This window comes from Larimichthys crocea, chromosome III, assembly GCF_000972845.2.
Source record: "Larimichthys crocea isolate SSNF chromosome III, L_crocea_2.0, whole genome shotgun sequence".
NCBI classification, from domain to species: domain Eukaryota; kingdom Metazoa; phylum Chordata; class Actinopteri; family Sciaenidae; genus Larimichthys; species Larimichthys crocea.
Window position 1 is genome coordinate 36,410,566 of NC_040013.1, and position 21,771 is coordinate 36,432,336.

General features: G+C 39.6%; 3 protein-coding genes across 11 annotated transcripts in view; 2 read left to right on the plus strand and 1 right to left on the minus strand.

Moving 5' to 3' along the window:
• gpat2 (glycerol-3-phosphate acyltransferase 2, mitochondrial) overlaps positions 1-9,017 on the plus strand; it is a 107,189-nt gene extending 98,172 nt beyond the window's left edge. For all 7 annotated transcript variants that reach the window (XM_027277147.1, XM_027277134.1, XM_027277141.1 and 4 more), the window contains 5 exons: positions 243-362; positions 4,652-4,772; positions 5,150-5,218; positions 5,556-5,611; positions 7,735-9,017. In XM_027277147.1, coding sequence (XP_027132948.1) covers positions 243-362; positions 4,652-4,772; positions 5,150-5,218; positions 5,556-5,611; positions 7,735-7,851 — 483 coding nt within the window. In that variant the 3' untranslated portion in view covers positions 7,852-9,017. The remainder of the gene's footprint in view (positions 1-242; positions 363-4,651; positions 4,773-5,149; positions 5,219-5,555; positions 5,612-7,734) is intronic.
• A 139-nt stretch (positions 9,018-9,156) lies between these two features.
• fahd2a (fumarylacetoacetate hydrolase domain containing 2A) lies at positions 9,157-14,708 on the minus strand. Of its 3 annotated transcripts, none has more exons than XM_010734225.3 (9): positions 14,622-14,708; positions 14,220-14,291; positions 13,086-13,351; positions 12,323-12,539; positions 11,742-11,801; positions 11,494-11,656; positions 10,529-10,637; positions 9,944-10,031; positions 9,157-9,727 (listed from the first exon to the last, which is right to left on the minus strand). In XM_010734225.3, the coding sequence occupies exons 3-9, from the start codon at positions 13,349-13,351 to the stop codon at positions 9,665-9,667; spliced, it is 966 nt and encodes a 321-aa protein (XP_010732527.1). In that variant the 5' UTR covers positions 14,220-14,291; positions 14,622-14,708; the 3' UTR covers positions 9,157-9,664. The 3 variants fall into 3 exon arrangements, with proteins under 3 accessions (XP_010732527.1, XP_027132963.1, XP_010732526.1); XM_027277162.1 differs by having other exon boundaries at positions 14,479-14,675; XM_010734224.3 differs by lacking the exon at positions 14,622-14,708 and having other exon boundaries at positions 14,093-14,226.
• zgc:152830 (putative aminopeptidase W07G4.4) lies at positions 14,679-21,467 on the plus strand. Its single transcript, XM_010734226.3, has 16 exons — positions 14,679-14,774; positions 15,999-16,040; positions 16,141-16,231; positions 16,928-17,076; positions 17,178-17,286; positions 17,731-17,858; positions 17,957-18,056; positions 18,199-18,274; positions 18,373-18,458; positions 19,105-19,209; positions 19,292-19,367; positions 19,480-19,598; positions 19,682-19,765; positions 19,862-19,919; positions 20,718-20,899; positions 20,996-21,467. Exons 1-16 carry the CDS (start codon positions 14,764-14,766, stop codon positions 21,131-21,133), a joined length of 1,554 nt encoding a protein of 517 aa, XP_010732528.2. The 5' UTR covers positions 14,679-14,763; the 3' UTR covers positions 21,134-21,467.
• Positions 21,468-21,771: the final 304 nt, after the last annotated feature.

Genomic DNA, 21,771 nt, shown 5'->3' on the forward strand with positions numbered 1-21,771 from the left:
CAAGATAATGATTAATAAGAACGATCTAAATGTGCAATAAGTGTGCAGAGCTTTCTTTTCTTCATATCGGCTCCATATTAGATAATAAAATGAGGTGTCAGACTTTTATTTTGCAATAAAACCCATTATACATGTGCACATAACACAAATATTTTAAGTCGGTCACACATGGCTTTAGACTTTTTGCACAAAGAATTATAGCCTGGCATGCTGCTGTCTGTTCTGCCTTCCATCATGTGTAGATACCCAGGGAGGTTCCCAAGTGTGATGTCTGGAAGAAGGACGCTCTGACTTGGACCACCAGTGACGATCCTTATAACAGTGACTCTGACTGTGAGGAACAGGATCTGCATTCATACAAGGTACAGAGGAGTCACTCTGGCTTCATCACATGCCTTTAGAGAAGCACCAGAGGTTATATGAAGGGAAGATGGCACCCTAGGTGAACGCCTACGGAGCATGTACAAGAATACCCAAAACAGCACATGAAAAAAAACTTTGAAGATTACCAAATCTCCATTACAAAAGCACCTACACGGTTTAGTCATGTAACCTGAATTATAATTAGCAGTGTGTGCCAGCTTTAAAAGAAGCCTCGCTGTCATGGCTGTTATATGCAACAAAAGACTGCTAACCAACTTCCAAAGGGACCAAAAGACCAGTGCTCTAAATGCAGATACATTAGTGACCCACACTGTGAAGTGGCTTTGAGGTGACAACCTCATGACAGTACATGTAAAACTTAAACTACACCAAGAAAGAGCAGCAATCAATGCAATGAAGCTCAGTGAAGCTCATTTTTCACATTCAAAGGCACCCAAACAGTAATGACTCTCACCCAACCACAGTGTGTTCTTATGGTTTAATAGACATGTGGAGTGCAGTTCTTGCAGCAGAAAACAAGCACAATATATATTAAAAACTCCCAATCTAACATGCAATAGTTCAGACAATTAGATGTCATGTTATTTTTATGTTCCAGTAGAGAAAATCATTAATAGCTGTTGTGAGGCATCAAGACTGCAAATACAGATGAAAATGACAAACACCCACCATCACAAAGCTATAGACACTATATATGATGTACTTAAAAAAACATGTAATTGTACTACAATAGACTGTCAGACTCACATTCAGTGCCATGTTAATGTGACCATTTAGAGATGAGTTCAGTGATTTGGACACAAGATGGCCTGTTGTATCATCTATCAGTTCTTATCTGCACATCTGGGATTAGGTCGTAGTCGCAGCAGGTTTAGCAGGGTGTTCCAGATGTTCCTCTCCCTAGAAACATTTTGCAGTTCCTTCTGGGAGTTCTCAATGTGTTTAAAAGCCAGATGGGCTATATAATCCCTTCAGTGAGCTCTAAATCTGTGATCTTATTCTTCCAGTCACTACCCAAAGTCCATGACCATAGATGAGGTTTGAAACATTGATCGACTGGAAAATCAAGAGCTCTGTCTTTCGGCTCAGCTCTTACCCACAATGGTCCAGTTCACTGTCCAGATTAATGCTGACACCGCACCAATCCATCTGTACATCTTACACTGTATTTTTCTGTCACTCTTGAACAAGCCCCTGCGATACTTTGCTGGAGGCATTAACTCACTGCCAACCCAGAGGGAGTATTCCAACCTTTTCTCTGGCAGAGTGCTTTGATGCTGACTCTCATCGAGGCCGCTTCACACCCAGTTTCAAACCACTCCACGGTGTGCTTAAGGTCATGGTCTGACGAAGCCAACCCAGCCAGGTCATCTGCAAAAAGCAGAGATTCAAATGCGAGTTTCCCAAATCGGACTTTGTCCTCACCCCAACTGCATCTTGAGATCCATGACTATCATGAATAGGGTCAGAGACAAGGAGCAACCTTGGCAGCACCCACTGAGAATACAATCACAATCCTCAAACTGGGTCTCCTCAAAGTGCTCTTTCCACCACTCAACAATAATCCGGGTCAGCAGTTCTCTACCCCAGCTATACATGGCCTGAGTCAAGCCTTTCTTTCCCATCTTGAGTCATTGTACGGGTTACCAGAACTTTCTTGAGGCAAACCTTTGGTTTGGGATAGCCGTTTTTTTTGTTCACATGGATGCCTGATTGCTTTGAAGTTAAATTATTACATTATTTAATATTTTTTGGGAGCTTGCTGTGTGCACTAGCTCTGTTTTTGTTTAGTATGCTGCTTAGTGAACCAAACTATGCAGTAAACTATACAGAATACATCCAAATAGGGGTGGGCAATCTAGAAAAATGTAAGTATTCACACAAACTATTAAATAAATACCATAATCTCTATGTTTTGCCTGAAAAGTAGACTGTAGAAGCCTTGGATCACGATCTTGATCTAAAATCATCAGATTTACATCCCAAATTTGTTCTAGTTGCCTACCAGTGCCTCAAGCAAGTCGACTTACTAAGTAGTCCAGTAAAACCACTACCACCTCCACACTGGTATAAAATCCTCTCTCTGACTTCAGCTTTATCCACCAAGGAAGACACAATGTTTACACAGCTTTACTCTTTTCAGCTATAATCTGTTAACTTTCTCCCGCCAGTGCTCTCGTTGTTCTTCTCGTTGCAGCAGAGGCGTTACCTCAGCTCTGCTGCCCTCAGCTCAGGCACTGAACAAGGACAGCAAACACCTCCATAGCAAACAATGGAAAATATTCTCACACCTTCTTCTCTGCTGCCTGTTGTCAGTTAACTTGGCTAAATTCACTTCAGGCTGCCTCACAAAGCAGGCCAACAGTAATACACTAATAATGATTTTATGATTTATGCCTCAACACCTGAAGTTAAAAAGATTAATTTTGTTCACTGACATGCAGAACTGTTTTTTCCAGAAACCTAAATTTTGTATTTGTTTTTGTGCTTGTGTATATCAGGTTATTTATTTAACTCAGCCATGCAGCCTGAAGGATGTACTGCTTAAATTGATGCATCTTAAAATAAACTTAACTTTCTCGGTGTGGCGTCAGCATTAACGTTCCTTTTTGACTGAAGATATGTACTGAGCAGGACAATAAATGGTTGTATTTGAAAAGTTACACAATACTCTTTACTAATTACATCAAATATTTCTTTGTTATTTTTGGTTATTTCTCAAAACATACGCACTACAGATTTATCTGATGAGCCGATAGTGGCCAATATACCAGGGTTTATATCTTTACATGCTACCATAGAGACACTTTATTTTTAAATCTGCTTATTAATTGCTGCTGATTTTTTATTATTATTGTTATTATGTTTTTACTCCTCATAAAACTCAACTACTGACTAATGACTATTGTTCTCTTTCTTTTCTCTGCTGTGTATTGAAGCTGCACATTCACATAATGATTGTTTAAACAGTTTGAATTAGCCTCATTGGCTAAATGATGAGCACTCACTGAAAAATTGGATGAGCTCCATTCAAAATGTCATGCTGAAAAAAAAAACTCTTGATGTATTTAAACATATTTGTGAAATATTTAATGTTTGACTAGCAGAAGAAACCCTTTATACTGTATCTGCTGCAGCCTGTCCAGTAAGCTGTTCTGGTGTGAGCATCCATCCTTTGAGAGGCTTTACACTTTAATAAAGGTTTTGTATGGCTGTGTAATGAGCAACACAAGACTGGCTGCAGTCTACAATATAAACGGCCATCTATTTACACGATTATAATTATACTATTCATAAAGGGCTTTAATGATCCCTCTGTTTTATGGCCTCCCTCATTTACCAGATCTATCCTTTAACTCCATGGTAAATGTTTGAATCCATAAATGCAGAGCTGAAGTAGATTTCCAGCTTCTGAATGTCTCAAACAGATGAAAGGTTTCTCTATGGACGAGTCGTGCAAGTTGTCTAACATGGACTCCCCTGTCCACATATGTTTATGTATCTCTTATTTGCTGTAAGGGAATTCTTAATTTCAGCTTTGATGAGTTTTCTGAGTTTTGTGTGACTCCAACCTCATCCAACAACCTTAGGATGAATTTGAACCCTGTATCTGAGCCAGTCTCATTAACTGGGGCAAATCCCTGCAGCCAGGATCCAAAATCTTGTGGCAAGCCTCTCCTAAAGATGACGTGGGTTGGGATCAGACATGGGTGTTATGTTTACGTGTACACTGGCTTTGTAACGAAGACTGGGTTAAGTTTCAATTTATCAATCCGTAAAATTGTGGAAATTGGTCTGCTCCCATCCTAATCAGCTGAGACTGATTACAGGACATCAGAAATAAATACCCGTGAAATAAATTCCTGGATGAAAACAACATGAAATTAGATTCTACAACAAAAACTGATGAAGAAAACGAGGGGAAGGATTCATATTAAATTAAAATTTAGAGCTTATGTTTGTTTATAAATTTCTGGAAAATGTCCTCTAAAGACATGGGGTGAGTTTGTCTATCCCCTTTACCTACAATATACGTTGTCTTTGACTAGTTTTAGTCTACGTGAACATGAAAAGCACTGAGAACTGAACCTCAGGAACCCACACGAGAATATGCTGCTCTGGCAGATGGTACTTGTGTAGTATTGTACCTCTGTATCCTGCAGCAGTATCATTTTTTCAGGCCTGATAGACCAACTTACGTAGTGGAAAATGCTCTTTTATTCCTGCTCTCCCTCCATCTTCATCATTTTTCTTTCTGCTTCTGTAGATAAGCCAGTCCAGTCAGTGTCCAGAGATGCTCTTCTTCCTCTGCAGTATGCTATCTGGTCATCTGAGGACGCTGTGCTGGGCGACCACCAAACTGGACCTTCTACACACACCTCTGCTGGGTACGTGCACAGTATGTTTAAGGGACCATGCCCTGTCGTAACTTGGCAACACTTGAATTTTGCTTTTTAAAGTTAAAATTTTGAATTATTAACATTTTTGTTAATTGTTTGATTCAGATTTTTTTTTTTTTAACTATTCTCTTCGAAGCAGAGACAGATTAGCTCGTACATTCGTGTCACATTAGGTCCACATGAATGCTGATGATTCATAATATTTATGCTTCACCCCAAGCCATTTGGAGTGACCCGCTGAACCACCCACCAGTTATAAATATATAGTATGATAGCATGTCACTAAACTATGAAATCTCAGCAGACTCTGCCCACTTGCGGAATAATTGGCTCTATTTTCATGTCTGCTGCATTTTCTGCTGCAGAAGCAGAGTTTGTGGCTCAGATACACTCCCATCTGTGTGACACAGCAAGTAAGAAGAAACAGCACTATGGTGAGCTCAACTTGACACCCCAGAGAACACATGCACACCCACAAACAAACAAAGATCTTCCCTTTTTTTGTAACTTCAAACTGATTCATCCTGTGTTGTAACATGCGACCAGAGAAGAAACACAGAGCAGCTCCTCTCCTCTCATCACATCTCTTCTTCTTAAAAAAAACAAAGACAATCAGAAAGTACCCAAATGAGTATCTTCAATAATACTCAGTATAAAATTTCCATCAATCCCACTGGTAATGGCTTTGTTCCGTTATCCCGACCTGGTTTTCTATATTGGATATCTGTCTGTTTTCTTGATTCATGTGCGCCTTTGTGCTGTATCTCACAGAGAGCTGCTCGGAGGAGGCTGCACACACTGCAGTTAGAACACTAATAGACCTGGGGGTGAGTGACAGCCTTTATGTGTGTGTGTTTTTCTCTCATTTCTGGCTGTAGAGTGAAAAAACGTGACTCAGGACCGAAAGTTTAGGCACAGTCTAATTCCAAAAAAGTTGAGTTTAAACATTATTCTGTTTCCCAATGAGCTTGAATCCAACTTAATAATCGGTCAGTTACTCAAACTTTTATTTTTTTTATGACTATATTCTTGAGCCTCAAGCTCAGCATGAACAGGAATCTAATTTGATGCAACAAAAGAGAAACTTAGCCTGACATGAGCATATCCAATCATGTTTGAGGTGGAAACAAGTGATTTCAAATTAGAAAAGTGTGGCACAGGCAACATTTTGTCTTTTACATTACATTTACACTTTTGTGTGCAACTCACAGAAAAGTCTCTTAACCACGCTGAAGTGATGTAGATTTCACATTTGGCTTATTAAAAAGAGAAATAGTGGTATAATCCTAATATTGTTGTATATATCCACTTTCCTTCACCTCAAGTGTGTTTGATGTGATTTGGTTTTTAAAACATTCATAAAGTATCTGCAATATTCTTTTAGTGCAAATTTAATTGCTGCGCAAGATCACTGAGAAATACAACACAGCTCAGTGGTGTACTAGTACAGTGTTGATGTACCTCCATTTTTAGCTACTTTTAAAGTGTGCACAGAGGGAACAGCAGCAGCGGCGCTCTCTGTCTCTACACAGGATGCATTCAGGCACTGTATCGAGTGAAGGTCCACCTGTGTTTTGGCAGCACTCAACACACCATAATTATAACACCCACTACAAGAAACAAGGAAATGGACTGAACACACACAGAAACACAAGACACTGAAAGGCCTGTGTAGAAAGCTGTGTTGATTAAAGTACAGATGTATCTGTTCCTGAACAACTTTATTTGATATCTATAGATATGTTAGTTTACAGATTTATACACAAAATTTATAAGCAGCTTGTAAATGATTTGATATAGATTAAACTACCCAGCACATATAATAATTGAGTTTCTGAGGCATTCATCACTCATCGAGAAAGAGAATAAGTATACTTCCTAAAGTATTGAGCTATTCCTTTAAGTACATTTAGCTTATAATACTAGGCATATTAATGTTTGTAAGGTGACTTATTTCTGAGAATTTCTCCGTGACATATTTCCCTTTCTTCCTGTGGGCTGTGAGGTGACCTGATATGAAAACGCTCCCCTCTGGCACGTTGAACCAAGGATTAAACAGAACCTTTGATGAGGCCAGATAAACGCTTCGTGCTTATTGTGATGGATTATGAAACTGCAGCAATTTGTTTTTTTATACAGTGCAAAAGAAGGAAGGCAGCAAACGGTTTGTCATGCAGACAGGAATATGAGCGTCTGTGATTCCCATCTGCACTGACTTGTGTAAACAAGAAAAAGAGGAGAAAATGCAACCAACTTAAAATCTAAGAAGTGCAGAGCAATACACCGACTGTAGGTGGCTAAACTGCAGCACACTCTTAACTCTGCTGCAGTCTTTAATCCATAACTGTATCAATCAATGTTCGGCCACAAATTCCCTGCTCTCACAATTTACCACTCAGCCGTTCAGCTCAAGGTAGACGGCGTCTGCAGCCATCAGTCTCTTCTATCAGTCTGTGGGCCGGGAGTCGTCGCCTTTTTAAAAATAGAGCATCATTGACCTATATATATGTAAAGAGCTCATGAGACAATTATTAACCTTGTTATCGAGGTTATCAGAAATCAGCGTTATCATGCTTGTCTTTAAGATTCGACGGCTAATTCTCCCTGAATTCTTTTGTTTTTTCAAGTCAAAGGGGGTGAAACAAAGAAAGTACAGCACAGTCTGAAGTTTGGCTTTCTCATTTTTGTCTCATTATTTTCGACCTTGCGGAGTAAATACGGTGGTTCTGTGTTATTTATTCAACATCTTTAGACTTGTTTTTGAAGGGTCGTGTGTTTATCTCTGTTATTACTTCAGTGCCTTTTATTTGGCCTCCAAAAAATAAAACACCACCAAAGATAAGAAAAGCTCACAACGTTCTGAAGAAGGTTACTGAATAATACATTTTTTTTAAAAAAAGCATTGTGGTTTGTGACTGTCCTGACAACGCTGCATTTATGTTCACTTCAGGTCCTTTTGGAGGAGCATCACAAAGAAGGTGTCTTCCTGGATGTCAGTCCTTTGTTCCAGTTGTCAGACAACAGGAAGAAACTGCACCGCTTCATCTCACATTACCTCTACAATTAATGTGTTTCACCGAGCAGCACAACTGGAGGCGTGACTTGGCTTTGTTTTGGGTGCAGAGTCTGACCTCTTCTTCTGTTAGTGTCAGAGAAACTTGTGTTCAGTGTTAAAGAAAGATCCCCCCCTGAGTCGGCGCCTTTAGGTTAATTGCATTTTGATTTTTCAGTGATGAGACATTGATTTTTAAGTTTATCTTTCATAATAGCATTAGCATAAAGCCACAGGAGACGAGGATTATGAAGTCCCTGTAATCAGTTTGTAAGGACTCGGCTTGGTGCAGCTCATGTTTCGACCATGTTTATGTTGTTGTTTGTAACGTGAACAGTAAGCTTAGTTCTGCTTCTTTCTAGTTTTTCACAATTAAAGTTAAACCAATGTTCTTTCTGAGAATAAACAAATTTGCTTCTTTCATCACTAACTCCACACATCTCAACTGGCTATGTTTTACAGTAGTTTATTATTATGCTCACTAATTCAAGTATTGATTCAGAGTACCACTTTGACTTCTTTCCTCCCGAATGTAGATCTTGTAAACCTGCTGACTCAGACCTCAGAGGAGTCAGTCTGTCCGTCAAAGACCTTTTGACACAGAGATGTAGGCAAATCAATACTTCAGTTTGATCGTGGCAAACAGCTTTTTCTGGGAGGCATTAATATTTTTAGTTTGCGCACTGCTTGTACAGTCAATACTCAGCATGGCTGTTTTTTTTTGTTTTTTTACATTTTACCTTGGCGACAAACCAGAACTGCAGGTGATCAGGTCTGATTGTCCATGAAACTCTACTGCCACCCAGTGTTAAACCAAGTGAACAGTCAATGCCTCAGTATAACTGGCAGCATTGCAATGTTTGAGATCAGTTTCACTGGTCTAATCTCGGTCTCTTATTTTAAGACTCATTTGTTAACATAATTACTGTGATTGGACGTAAAACTCCTGCTTCAAGTTCTGTGGCTGTCTGAGGAGAAGACAGCCAAATCTCCAAATTTGGTTAACTAAACCTCAATCTGCCAGACGGAGTCCAAAAGAAAACACACAGTAGTAAGCAGATCCCGCAACACAACGCTGACTGAGACAGCTGACCCCGGAGCAAATGAGTAACTGATTGTTAAATTTATTTACCAGACAGCTCACCTCCACACAACTGCAAAATGTACAGTGATCGTTTAGTTGGAGCATTTCTCTAAAACTGTCAGTGGAAAAAAATAAATCTTGAACTTTATTTTTAACAAAATGAAGCAGGTACATGAATCAAATTCCATATCAAAGTAATTATGAATAATTTTCTCATAGACAATGTAAGTGACACGTTCTCAAGACAGTATATTTTTAATTCTTTAATTATGAATTGCTTTTATGACAAAATGGCTGTTTGATTCCTAAATTAATAGAAAATATATCAATTGGTCATGTTGGATGTTAAAAATGGTTAAATTACTTTTATTTTATTTAAATCAGAAGATTGAGAGTTTCTCCTCTACAGCATGATTGGGTGGCTGCTGATAGAGGGTATTTTTACAGCTAGTGATGACAGTGACTCAATAACAGAGGTCGTGCTGCAAATGTTGAGTCACGTAATTATACAGTTTCATGTAGTAAAAATAACATGTTTTCCTTCCTGTCACTTGTATAAAACATTCATCATGAAACATTTTTTACACACATTCCCTGCTGGTTTTACACATTCATTAGAAATAAATCAATCAAGTCAATCAATAGTAATTAATTGTGTGCAGCAGTCGATCAGGCGTTCAGTTTGTTTAACAGTTGAGATTACTTTGTTGATTATTAATGAATATTTTCAGAAGCTCTCAGGGATTAGACCACTTTGTTGATTATAGAGCCCAGTTGGTCTATCTGGCACTCCACCACATCTCCTCTCTGAAAGAAAAGAAAAACCAAACACCTCATTATCTATTAAAATACTGTGTTGGAGAGCACAGGCCCGACTCTATTCCAGAATATGTAGATTATATGCAGCCTGTCAGTTTATTAATTTCAATAAAGTGAAAGAAAAGGAGTTGATGTGCAGCTACAGACACAAGAACTCGTGCAGACTCACTCTACATTTTGTTTATTTCTGTTAGTTGAAATCACCTTGAGAAAGACAGGTGGCTTTCTGAACACACCCACACCTGGAGGAGTGCCTGTCAGGAAGATGTCTCCTGGAGACAGTGTCACAAACCTGACAAGGGAAGAAAAAAAAACAGATTCAGAAGCAGGAAAGAGCTGGAGAAATCAAGTAGAAAAATGCAATATAATTTTTATGCTCATTGCTTATTTATATTAGGCAAGCAACTTCCCCAGATGATTCTAGTGCACACACATCCTTTGAAAGGGGCCACTGGCTGCCATCATTAAAGAAGGACGCAGGCATCATCAGCAGTAAGTCATGTGATGGACCAAGAGGGGTTTCTGACAGAATCTCAGATGAGATCAGAGATCGCTCCAGTTGGTCTGAGTGCTTCAGGGCAAAAAGGTCCCAGCCATGGTGGATAAGTCTTAGTTGAAGCATGTAATTCCAAGTTCGAGTTCATGGTGAATAGAGGCCATTTGCTGGCACAGTACTCCTTCAGTGGATTAATTTCAGACAATCTAATTTGCATAATGTCTTAAATGGGAACACTCAGCTCTCAGTCTCTGCGAAGATGCCATCATCATCATTGGAAAAGGTGGACTTACTTTGAGACCCAGGCGACCAGTGCCTCTGTCTTGAAGATCATCTGATCGGTGTTGCTGCTCTGGACTGTGTCTCCATTAACCAGACAGCGGACGCCCAGGTTGTGAGGATCTAAAGGGAGAATGATAACAGGCAATCTGGAGCTTTGGAAAGTCTAAAAAATAAACATTGAATTGAATTTCATTCCAAAAGAAAAGAAACCCTTAAGATTTTGAGGTATTAAAAAAACTTGATAGGGTCTTGAATAACGGAGTTAATATCTTTTTAGTTTAAGCGGTTGTGGGCTGTCAGGAGATGTTCTACATCTGTTAACTACAAGTGAAAGTGTCAGTCAGCACCATCATTTTCTGCTGCTTATCTGTGTGTCCTGTTTACATTAATCGATTACTTATTACAATTTATTCAAGTTGTTTCTTATGTTAAGTTATGTATAGCTAGGAAGTAATGACAAATCACTCCATAAAGGCTACAGATATTTAATAGATTTTATTTTATCAAATATATCTTGGTTGATTAACATTTTGGTATTAATAGTATTGAATAATCGCTCCAATTTAACAGTGCTCGGATTAATCCTTTAGTACAGATTAACTGATTTCTCGTCGAGCTACATAGGATAAATTTGTAATATGTTACCTTAATTGCCGATCAAACATGAAGTCACTTAAATATATCTTCTTTGAAAGCGAGTTATTTCTGTACGCAGTAGAAAATATCTTTTTGCAAAACACAATCTCAGTTTTCTATTTTCACTTTCCTGAGCCTGAAGATCAATATCCTTGATTCTTAGGTTTTACTGAAATTTAAGATTGATGTTGCCATGACATAACTTTTGACTGATATTATATGCCAATGTTAAACAGCTCCAAGCGGTGAAATAGATTACACTTTTACCAGAACTGCAGCTTCTTAACTCAGTGACGTTGACACCGTTCTGTCATGCTGTCTGGTTTCTGTAGTGTCTTACCTTTCACTGAGTCTGTGGTTACTAATGCAGGGCCTAGAGGACAGAAGCTGTCAAACGTTTTTCCCAGCAGCCACTGCTTCCCATTGCGCTTCATCTGCCAGTCACGTGCACTGACGTCATTGGCCACAGTGAACCCGGCCACGTACGAGAGCGCATCTTTCTCCTGAACAACAAATGTGAAAAAAGTGGAAATGAAGTCTGAATAGATGCTTCACCAAAGCATCGGAGTGTGACGATGTGACGTTCACCTGGATGTGTTTTCCTCTTCGTCCAATCACAAAGGCCAGCTCCACCTCCCAGTCGACCTCCTTGAGTCAGACAAAAGATGGAGCAAATATAAAGCAACGTTTATTCTATGCATATTTTTTGTGTTCGCCCATTTGACAAAATTAAATATCCTCAAAGTATGCAAAGACTTTGATGTCCAGCATCACACATATTGTATCGTTATTTTTAAACTAGAGGAATTTGCAACACCTACTTCAAACTTTAAGATTTGAAAAAAAAAAAAAAAAGTCATGCATGCTTTTATTAAATTATGCCTGGACTACTGCAATACCTTGTTCAACTCCCTCAGCAAACCTCTATCCCAAAGTTCAAAACTTTACCGTAACACACATGACACATTACACCGGTTTTAGCTCCTCTACATTGGCTTCCTGTTACATGTAGGATTGATTTTAAGATGTTACTTTTGACATAGAAGGCAGTACATCTCTGACCATCATCAGAACAAGGACTTGTGGCTGCTCCGAGGTCAGGGCTGAAAACAACTCTAACTTTGATATGTTGTCTTCTCTGTCTTTTATCTCCCTCTCTACATCTTCACCTGGCTCTCTGAGGGCAGAATGATGTCATCATACGGCCCGGTGATGGCGCTGGCGAATTTGCTGAAGATGATTGGTTCTTTGGGGATCGGGGCATTCTGCTCCAGGCAGTGGTCCTGGTAGTTCATACCCACACACACTACCTTCTCCGGGGCCAACACAGGAGACAGAAGTTGGATTTGTGATCGCTCCAACACACACTGACCAGACGACAAGGCTCTGTGGAAGAGAATGAGGACGAGTCAGCAAGATGATGACGATCCAGGACAAGGTTTATTTAAGAGGAAGATGGTGATGGTCAGGAATAAAGTTGTAGAAACAAATTGAGGATGAAGGAAGATGGTGCTAAATTCAGTCCATTTAGTAGATATGATGTTTCATCACAAAGAAGAAAAGACATTCTAGGAGGACTTTCTTGCTGATTTGCAAAGATGATGATGAAAAAGATGGTGAATTTTATGATGAGCTGCAATTTATGAAGACGATTAAACAGGAGTAGGATGTTAATTTTGAAAGGTGGTGATGGTTTAAGATAATTTAGAAAGAAGACGGGGATGAAAGATTAAAATGATTCAGGTTGGTTGATAATTTAGAAGATGACGTTATAAATTAGATGATTTAAGAAATTATGGTAATCGTGAAGATTTATTCAGAAGATGAGGAGGAGGAACAAGGATTTGGGGAAAAGAAAAGCATAATTTAGAAGAAGACTAATGTATGATGATATTCAATAATAATATGACTGAATGTAAGAATGTTTGATACCTCTGTGCACACTCCAGACCCTTGTCTCCCAGCTCCAGCAGCTCTCTCATTGTCGAGGGCATGGAGGGGTCAAACTCCTTCAGATCCACTACACCAAGCCCCTCACCTTGCTCCACTCCCACTCGGATGCCCCTGCCATCACCATGGCGATGAAATTGCACCAGACGCATCGCTACACCACTCAAACGTCGCCTGTGTACGTTTGTTGTTTGCGTTTGAGAGTATAAGCTCCTGAAGGTGCAGAAGGAGCGAAGAGGAAGTCTCATCTGTTGTGGACAAAAGAAGGTGACAGGTGAGACACAAGCAGAGAAAGTAGAAATCAAAGAAACCACAAATGAGATTTCTTTCTTTGATGTTTTTTTTTTTCCACCTCTTCTGTGAAATCCTTCATATGAGATCAAAACATATTGTGGCACCCACACACAAATCAATACCTTCATTTATTGTCCCTTTTTAATCATCATTTTAGAAATAACCCATTGTTAGTCTGTCTGTTGTCCTGAAGTCTAAGCTGACAGCTTCATGTAATCTGTTTTGTCCAACCAAAAGTACAAAACCATTTTAAAAAAAGGATCAAATCCTCACATTTAAGATGTTCGAACGATTTTTAAAAAACTGTCAGAGATTACAGTGAAATGACATGACCTCATTATGAACTGCACTGGGCTTTCTTTGGACTGAGGCCGCTAAAAACTATATATAATGCAAAAGAAATGTGGAAACGCAATTCAGGTCTTCTTTTATTTAAAAAAAGAAACATGGTAACTTCTTTATATCAACTTCTCCTACGTGCATGTCTGAGGGGAAACGTTTTAATCTCTTAACACCAACAATAACAAGCACAGTGACAGATGAGCAGCATGTGACACGCAGCCAGACTAGTTTGCTGAGTGGCAGCTAATGTGTTTGTCATGACGTGTAGCTGTCAGTCACTGATACAGCTGCTAATCCTTCCTATGATAAGATAAGCATGAGCGCAGCTGCAGCGGTGAGTAACTTCTGCCTACCTGCAGCTCGACGCGTCGCTTTGCAGTTTGTCTTTTATCAAGCCATAACACGTTAACCTGCTACTAAATAACCAGGACAGCTCCGACTCATTTCCTGCCCTTTGTACTGTCTCTGCTGGATACTCACCTCTCCTGTCCTGCACAGAAAACACCACTTGTAACTACTTCCGGTTAGTGTTTGTAGTCCATCACCATAGTTCTGTCAAAAGCGAGATAAATTGCTCAACTGAAGTTAACGACATAGTGTAGTCATGATTTATATTATATTATATAAAGCAATAATGACTATATTGGCGATTTAATCATCTTAAAGCTCCTTTTCGTGCTTGTGAAATCCGCTGTGAAAACTACAATTCCCTATTGTCTCCTTAAACCTGGCAACGTACCTGGCAACGGTAATGTATAGACTTAGCTACTTCAACTGGAACCAAAATATATCTATTTATTATTTTAATAGACTTCAATATAACACACAAAGCTCTTAAAACAGATAAAAGTAGCATTTTAGGATTTGGGTGTTGGTAATTACGAGCTACGGGAAGAGCCGGCGAAGGCATCACGAGGGCAACTTAGCGGATCACGTGATCAGCCGGAGACGCGTGAAGGAAGGAGTCGTTACTGTCAGCTGTCTCTTTTTACTCTGAGCTCACCACAGAGGAGGAGGTCTTAAAATGTGCACCAGGTGAGATTAACGGCTGTTTTAATTTTTTAATTTTTTTTTTTTTTTACCTGCGTGATTTTCCGCTTTGTTTTCTCGGTTTTCTCACGTGCAGCTTTGTGCCACGAGCACTCTTTGTGCACGTAACAATCAGCCGGTGAGACTCGCGGAGGGTTTTTGTTTAATAGGAAACACACTTTTCCACCTCGCAGCTATATAAAATGTGTTTTCTTCACTTAGTTTAAATGTGATAGCTTCATTTGTTCATTCGCAGCTCAGAGTGTAAACAGCTGATCCTCTCGTGTTGCATTAGTGTTTTAATCTTTTCTGGATTCAGTTTCCACTATAAGACACCACCCAGTGATTTTTTTTTTTTTTTTTTTTTTGGCTTACATTTCATTTTCAGTCTCACTATACTTCCCCGTTCTCTCCTCAAGTGTCACATGATTTCAGAAATGTCTGACTAATGTAAAAATCTGACTTGTTAACTGCAGACTGTGGTGACTGCACCCTGTGAAGTGCACGCTAGGTACAAAGTTTTGATCTCACTTCAGTGTGACATAAAGTCAACCTGCAACACTCTTTATCTCTTATAAAAATTGCCAGCATGTGGCTGCCAAAGTACACTGATTTGCTTGTCATACATATAGTTATCAATGACTGATAATAGAGCTGTAAATCATACCCAGAATAAGTAAAATGCAGCTGCATCAGTGTTGATTAAAGGTCCAGTGTGTCACATTCACATGCCTCTATTTACACCATATGGCAGAAATCTAACATAATATTCATAAATATGTTTACATTAGTTTATAATCACCTGGAAGAAGAATAGTTAAGTTAATGTTACCTTTTAAATATTGTCTTTTATTACTACAGCCTCAGCAGGTTCTCTTCCCTGCAGTCTGCCATATTTCTACAGTAGCCCAGTACAGACAAATCAGACACTAGCTGTCTTAAGAGTGGATGGGGTGTTAGTCCATAACTGCCAGATGCCACTAAATGCTACAAACTGATCCGTTTTAAAAGCCATTTTAAGAGGAATGTGACACAGTGTAGATCTCAAAGGTCTTGCAGGTTTCCATACTTTGACCCACTCTCTTATCAACAGCCTGCATTATAAAAGCTGACACAAGAGTCTAATTGCATTGCACTACATGTGAGGTCTGTTATCTTTTCCATGTCGTACTATGCTGACATTGCTCATACAAGAGGAAATAACTCTTTCCTTTGTGTTTCACCGTCCAGCGTCCAGCCCATCGAATGGACCAGCGACCTCAAGAACCAGAAGTGAGTATTAGGAGGAATCTTCCTCTTTAGCTGTCGGGGTATTTGTAAATATTTTTTCTACCTGAGCAGACCTGAGTGACATGGGCTTTTTTTTCCTTAGTTTTGATGGCATCGTGTTGGTGACCCAGAACCATGACACACTGCCCGCAGAGCTCGAGTGTCTGAAAGCACCACTGCAGGACTACAGCTCTGTAAGTCTCTGTTCTTTAAACTCACAAACCTGAACAAGATTTCATTTTCTCATCAGTTCATCTTTCTTTTCATCTTTCACACCAAACATAGATTACTGCTGGTAATCTATATATGGAGATCAGTGCCAATATTCAGCCCTGTGGCTGGTTTAGATTCAGATTTCCCACAAAAACATTGGTTAATCAGACAGTTAACGAGATAGGAAAGCAGGGGAAAGAATAAAAGAGTTTGATTCAGCACAACAAAGGCCTGAGGTGGTTTCACAGACAAGCATCATATTATTTATAACATACGTCACAGGTGGAGGTTTACACATTCTCCAGTGGCTGCTGATGTTGAGCGTACACCCCTAGCCCCTCTCACATGCTCACACGAAATGATGTGCTACTTGCCGTTTGTTCTGTCCTGATAAGGGACATCTCTGACAGTTTGTTTATCTTTAAACAACTTATATGTATATGTATATTTGCCCAAACAATTATCAGTCATGATTCACATAAAAAGTGTCATGTCATAATTGGCATTGATGGAAATGATTTATCATGAGATATAATAATCACATAGAAGAGTTTAAGTTTTTATTCTCTTAAGCAGTGTTTTTATGTACATCACAGAAATATTGCAGGTGATCACCAACAAGACGTGGTTTTCTAGTTCTGCTGTTGTCTTACTTTCCTTACATACTCTGCCTCAAGGTGGATAGTGGCCTGGGCGAGGAGGTGGTGATCCTGAAGGTCCCTGGTCTTCCTGGTAACCGTCTAGTGTTTGCCTCCACCGGTCCGGTAAACCGCGACTACGATGATGTCAGGCGCTTCAGCGATGCAGCACTCAGCGGCATCAAAAGGTCAGTTGATGAAAGCTGATTTATTTATTTTTTTTTTTTTCCTTTTAGTGTTTCATATTGCCCATACTGTTTTGCTTGTGTGTGTGTGTGTGTCCTTTCAGGGCCTTGAAAGCAGGCATGCAGCGCCCTCTATTGGTCTGCCCTCCGCACAAGGATTATAAAAACAGCACCATGGCGGCTGCACTCGGGGCCCTTCAGGCTCTCTACATGGTGAGGAAACGCACAAACTCATTCTCATCCAGAGACAACAAAGGCTCTGTTCACACTCAATGTTTAATGTGTCTCTGGTCCGCCGTCCTCAAGTGGATAGCTTTAAAGGGGAACCTCATTATGTGAAGTACTAGTTTGCAAATTCACTGCAAGAACAGTTATATAATGTGGTCTGAAATATTAATGTGTTTATGGAAGTCATGGAGTACAGGTGTGGATATACTGTGATGCACTAACACAAAAACGCATTAGAAGGTGGTCATGGATGCATTTAGCAACATTTATGGAGTAAATGCAGTTAATACTGGACCACGGTGTATTAAAGATACATGGCAGTTCCAGGTGTGAACTGTAGTCTAACTCAGCACATCTACATGTATCTAGATATTAGATAGTAGCAAAAATACATTATCTTTTCATAACTTTTTTTTCCCCCCTCTAAAGCCCCTGGAAGTAAGGGAGGGAAACGTAAAACCCACTGAGTACAAGGTGTGTGTTCTGGGGCTGTGGGCAGCGCAGCAGGCAGAGGGACAGAGACTGGTGGAGTTAGCTGATGCTCTGGAGAGTGGGAGGTGAGTCTAATATACTGTATATCAGACCAGGCCCTGCTAAGGTTTCCTCATGTTGTGGTGTACACTCGTTCATCAACTGACCCGTTTCCCCTCCTCAGACTAGCATGTCGTGACATCGGTGGCTCAGACCCTGAACGCATGGCTGCACCTCGTGTGGCTGATTATGTCGTGGAACTCTTCAAGGACAGCCCTGTGCAGGTAGGAAGCAAGAAATATGCATGCAAACAGAGTTGGTCATAGTCTAGGACAATTTTGTGGATGTTTGGTTCTTTCATGGCATTTGAAGCCACTTTTTCTGACCACAAACATGAGAACGTGTCTGTGTTTATTAACCTCGAAGGTTGAAGTGGTGAGCGACGTGAAGGTTCTGGAGAAGGAGTATCCCTGTCTGGCTGCCGTCAACCGCTGTGCCAACAGTAGGAGAACTTATTTAGATTTTATTGCTTATTAACATGGCCCTTTTATACCGGCTTTTGTTTGTTTTTTAAAGAGATGTTTGCATATTTATTCGCAGGTGTACCTCGTCACCAAGCCAGAGTTATCAAGTTGCAGTACTGTGGAGCTGGACCGGTCCAAAAGACGCTCATGTTGGTGGGAAAGGTGAGAGGAGACTTTCAGACTTCTGTTCTCAAATCGGTTAAACATTAGGAACACCCTATCTAAATATTAAGTCATATACATGTACATTTCAGAATAAAAGCATAATCTAACAGCTCCAAGAGATCCTTTTTAAATGTTCACCAAACATTATCACATAGAATAATGAGAAATGCACTTCATACAACAAATAAACAATTAGGTAAATATTCGGCTTTGTTTAGACCTGTTGTGTGGAGAAATAGACTATCATAGACTTTATCAATCTATAGATTGATGAAAGGCTGAGTTGCAGAACTTGCTGCATGTTTGATCTAACAAAATTACTTAAGTTGATATCAGAGTGAGTAAATGTTTGATGTTTTCTGCAAATATTCTCTCGCCCACAAAACTTAATTTTTAAATCCCATTCAAGTGCCAGAGCCTTTAAAAGAAATAAAATGCCAGCCATCTACAGGGAAAGTGTGTCAAATAATGCTAAAATGTTTTAATGGATGCAGTTGTGAAATGTGATATTTCATAATGCTCTGGAACAAACAGATGTACATACATAACTTTTAAGTAAATTGCAGTTATTGTATCTTGTATTGTATCTGCCTTATGACTGACTACGTAATAAACAGAGGTCTGTTTTTTTTTTTTTTCCCAGGGCATCACCTACGACACTGGCGGAGCAGACATCAAAGCTGGTGGCTTCATGGCTGGGATGCACAGGGACAAGTGTGGAGCTGCTGCTGTGGCCGGCTTCTTCCAGGTGAATGACCCCACCACCTGAATGATAAACATAGATAGCTGTATGTATCTATTTCCTACCGAACCCTACTCTTGCTCTCTAGATTTTAGCCAAGTTGAAGCCAAAACATCTGAAGGTTATCGGCTCCATGGCCATGGTGAGGAACAGCGTTGGTGCAGGTCAGTTTGATCCACTTTTTTTTTTTTTTTCCTCCATCATACATGTTATTGTTTACATTTCTCTCTAAGGGATCTGTGTGACAGCTCCTTCTCTCTCAATGTGTTTTGTCAGACTGCTATGTGGCTGATGAACTGGTGGTTTCCCGTGCCGGTCGCAGAGTGAGGGTGGGAAACACAGACGCTGAGGGACGTATGGTGATGGTCGACCTGCTCTGTGAGATGAAGGAGAAGGTGCTGTGATTAATATTTAACTAAACTGTACATCCTGACCTGTTTTCTGCACCTTTGTCTGATCATGTCATCTGTGTCTGCAGGCAGTACGTGAGACATCTCCTGAACTGTTTACTATTGCTACGCTGACTGGTCATGCCATCAGAGCCATGGGACCCAACTACTCTGTGAGTACTGTACACTTACTGAGAGATATTTCAAATAGTCCACTGCTGTTGAAATTGTTATTTGTACTGAGTTCAGTTTTAAATTTTTCTTAATAGATCATCATGGATAATGGACCAGCACATCGCAGTCATAATGCTGCTCAGTGGCAGAAAGGTGAGAAAACTTTCAGTTTCACTTGCTAGGTCTTTCCAGAGCTTTTGACTGCATGTCATAACTTTCATCAGCAAATGAAGTTGTAATTATCACCTAAGTCATTTCCCATGTAGACTCGATCTGCTGCTGCGATTTGCTTTGTTTTATCAGCAAATTATTTTGATTGCTCTTTGTATTGATGATAAAATTATTAATTGATGATCAAACTTGTGTCATGCTTTTCTCTGTTTACCTTTTTAGGTGATTAAAAATAATAATACATTGCTGACCTAATCTCTACAGGGAAAATTACATTGTTATTACATATTTAGTTCCGTTAAGATTGCTTTTTGCTTACTTATTTACTCGAATGACTTACTACTCCATAATACTTAAACATTGTTATTATTGTTGAACCAATTGTAAGAGCCTGCATTTCACTATGATTGTATTTATGTGATGTCATTTTAGGCAAAAATCATGTGACCACGATATCGCACTGGTGTTGAATACAGGATGTGTTCGTCATGTTTAAACACAAAGCTTTATACTTGTTTAAAGGGCTCTCTTTTTGTAATACAACCATTATTTAACAAAATAACAGCAGTGAGACCACTCTTACTTACAAATTTTAATCTCTTCTTACAAGTACAATACCGTGGGCTGCGCAGCAGATGTTGCCATTTTCACTGCATCAAACATTTCAAAATAGTTAATGATTTCCAGCATAATTGCTTTATAACGGTTCAGTGCTTTAGAAAGTTTTACTTCTCCCATGACTGACTAACACACACATGGGCCTCATCATCTTTCCTACAGCTGGAGAGGTGTTGGGCGACGTGTTTGAGGTGTCTAGTATCAGACGAGAGGACTACGAGTTCCACAAGGGCAAGTCTGAGTACGAGGACATTCTGCAGTCCAACAACCTGCCATCCTCAGCTACACCTCGAGGACATCAGACCCCTGCAGCTTTCCTCATCATGACCTCAGGGCTTGACAAGGTGCTTACACATTGTCAGAATAACTTTACTATTTATCTGTATGTATGAAACAAGTACAGTGATTAACTTGTATTATTACTTTTATTTCTGATGCAGCATGGTGTGGATTCTACAACGCCTCTGCCATACTCCCACATTGACATCGCTGGATCCAGTGGTCCATTCCCAGGTGTGCCAACAGGAGCCCCCATCCTTGCCATGGCAACCAACTACATCCTGTCGGATGGTCTCTAAACAGACACATCCAGTATGAAAAATATACAGTGTCTGCACCCAATACAAATTTAAGACCGTCCAAATATGAATGAAATCTCCAATCCAAAAATTGCATATGTTCTTTGCAATCTTTTTAATAAGATTTGTGACATTCATGTGCACCAAGTTTCAAATTACCTTTGTCTTAAGTGGCCTGAATCAGTATATACTCAGGGGCAGTATAAAAATACCATCTGTTTATATGTGCGTATGTATGTGTGCAACGGAGAGAGAGAGGTGGGGTCGTGCGGCGCTGTCTGAGAGTCAAACCAAGCACCCATCATTGATCAATAAAACAAAATTTAAATTTAAACTGTGTTCCTTCTGTACAATTATTTTTGTTCTCAAATCTCCTGTAGTAGCTGAAGTGGTTTGCATGAAGAGTTATAACCAAAAAGACAGCGAGATAGAGATAGATAGAGCATCTAGTAGCAGCATGAGACACAGTAAACATACATTAAAATTAGACCTATAAGATAGATCTGAATTTAAATGAAACCTGTGCAAAGTGTTTTAATAATAGAAAACTCAGAAACTGGAGATTAGACTACAGAAAATAAATGAAAGTCGCAGTATTGTACGGAGATACTGCAAATTGAATCATGACTTATGGTGCA

Coding starts and splice junctions, on each gene's coding strand:
- fahd2a (XM_027277162.1), bottom strand. CDS start 14,649: ATGCCTTCGCCGGCTCTTCCCGTAGCTCGTAATTACCAACACCCAAAT. Junction 12,540..13,085: donor GGTCTGGAGTGTGCACAGAG/GTATCAAACATT, acceptor TCTCTTCCACAG/AGCCTTGTCGTCTGGTCAGT. Junction 11,802..12,322: donor TTCTGCCCTCAGAGAGCCAG/GTGAAGATGTAG, acceptor GTCTGACTCAAG/GAGGTCGACTGGGAGGTGGA.
- zgc:152830 (XM_010734226.3), top strand. Junction 17,077..17,177: donor GCACTCAGCGGCATCAAAAG/GTCAGTTGATGA, acceptor GTGTCCTTTCAG/GGCCTTGAAAGCAGGCATGC. Junction 18,057..18,198: donor TCAAGGACAGCCCTGTGCAG/GTAGGAAGCAAG, acceptor TTAACCTCGAAG/GTTGAAGTGGTGAGCGACGT.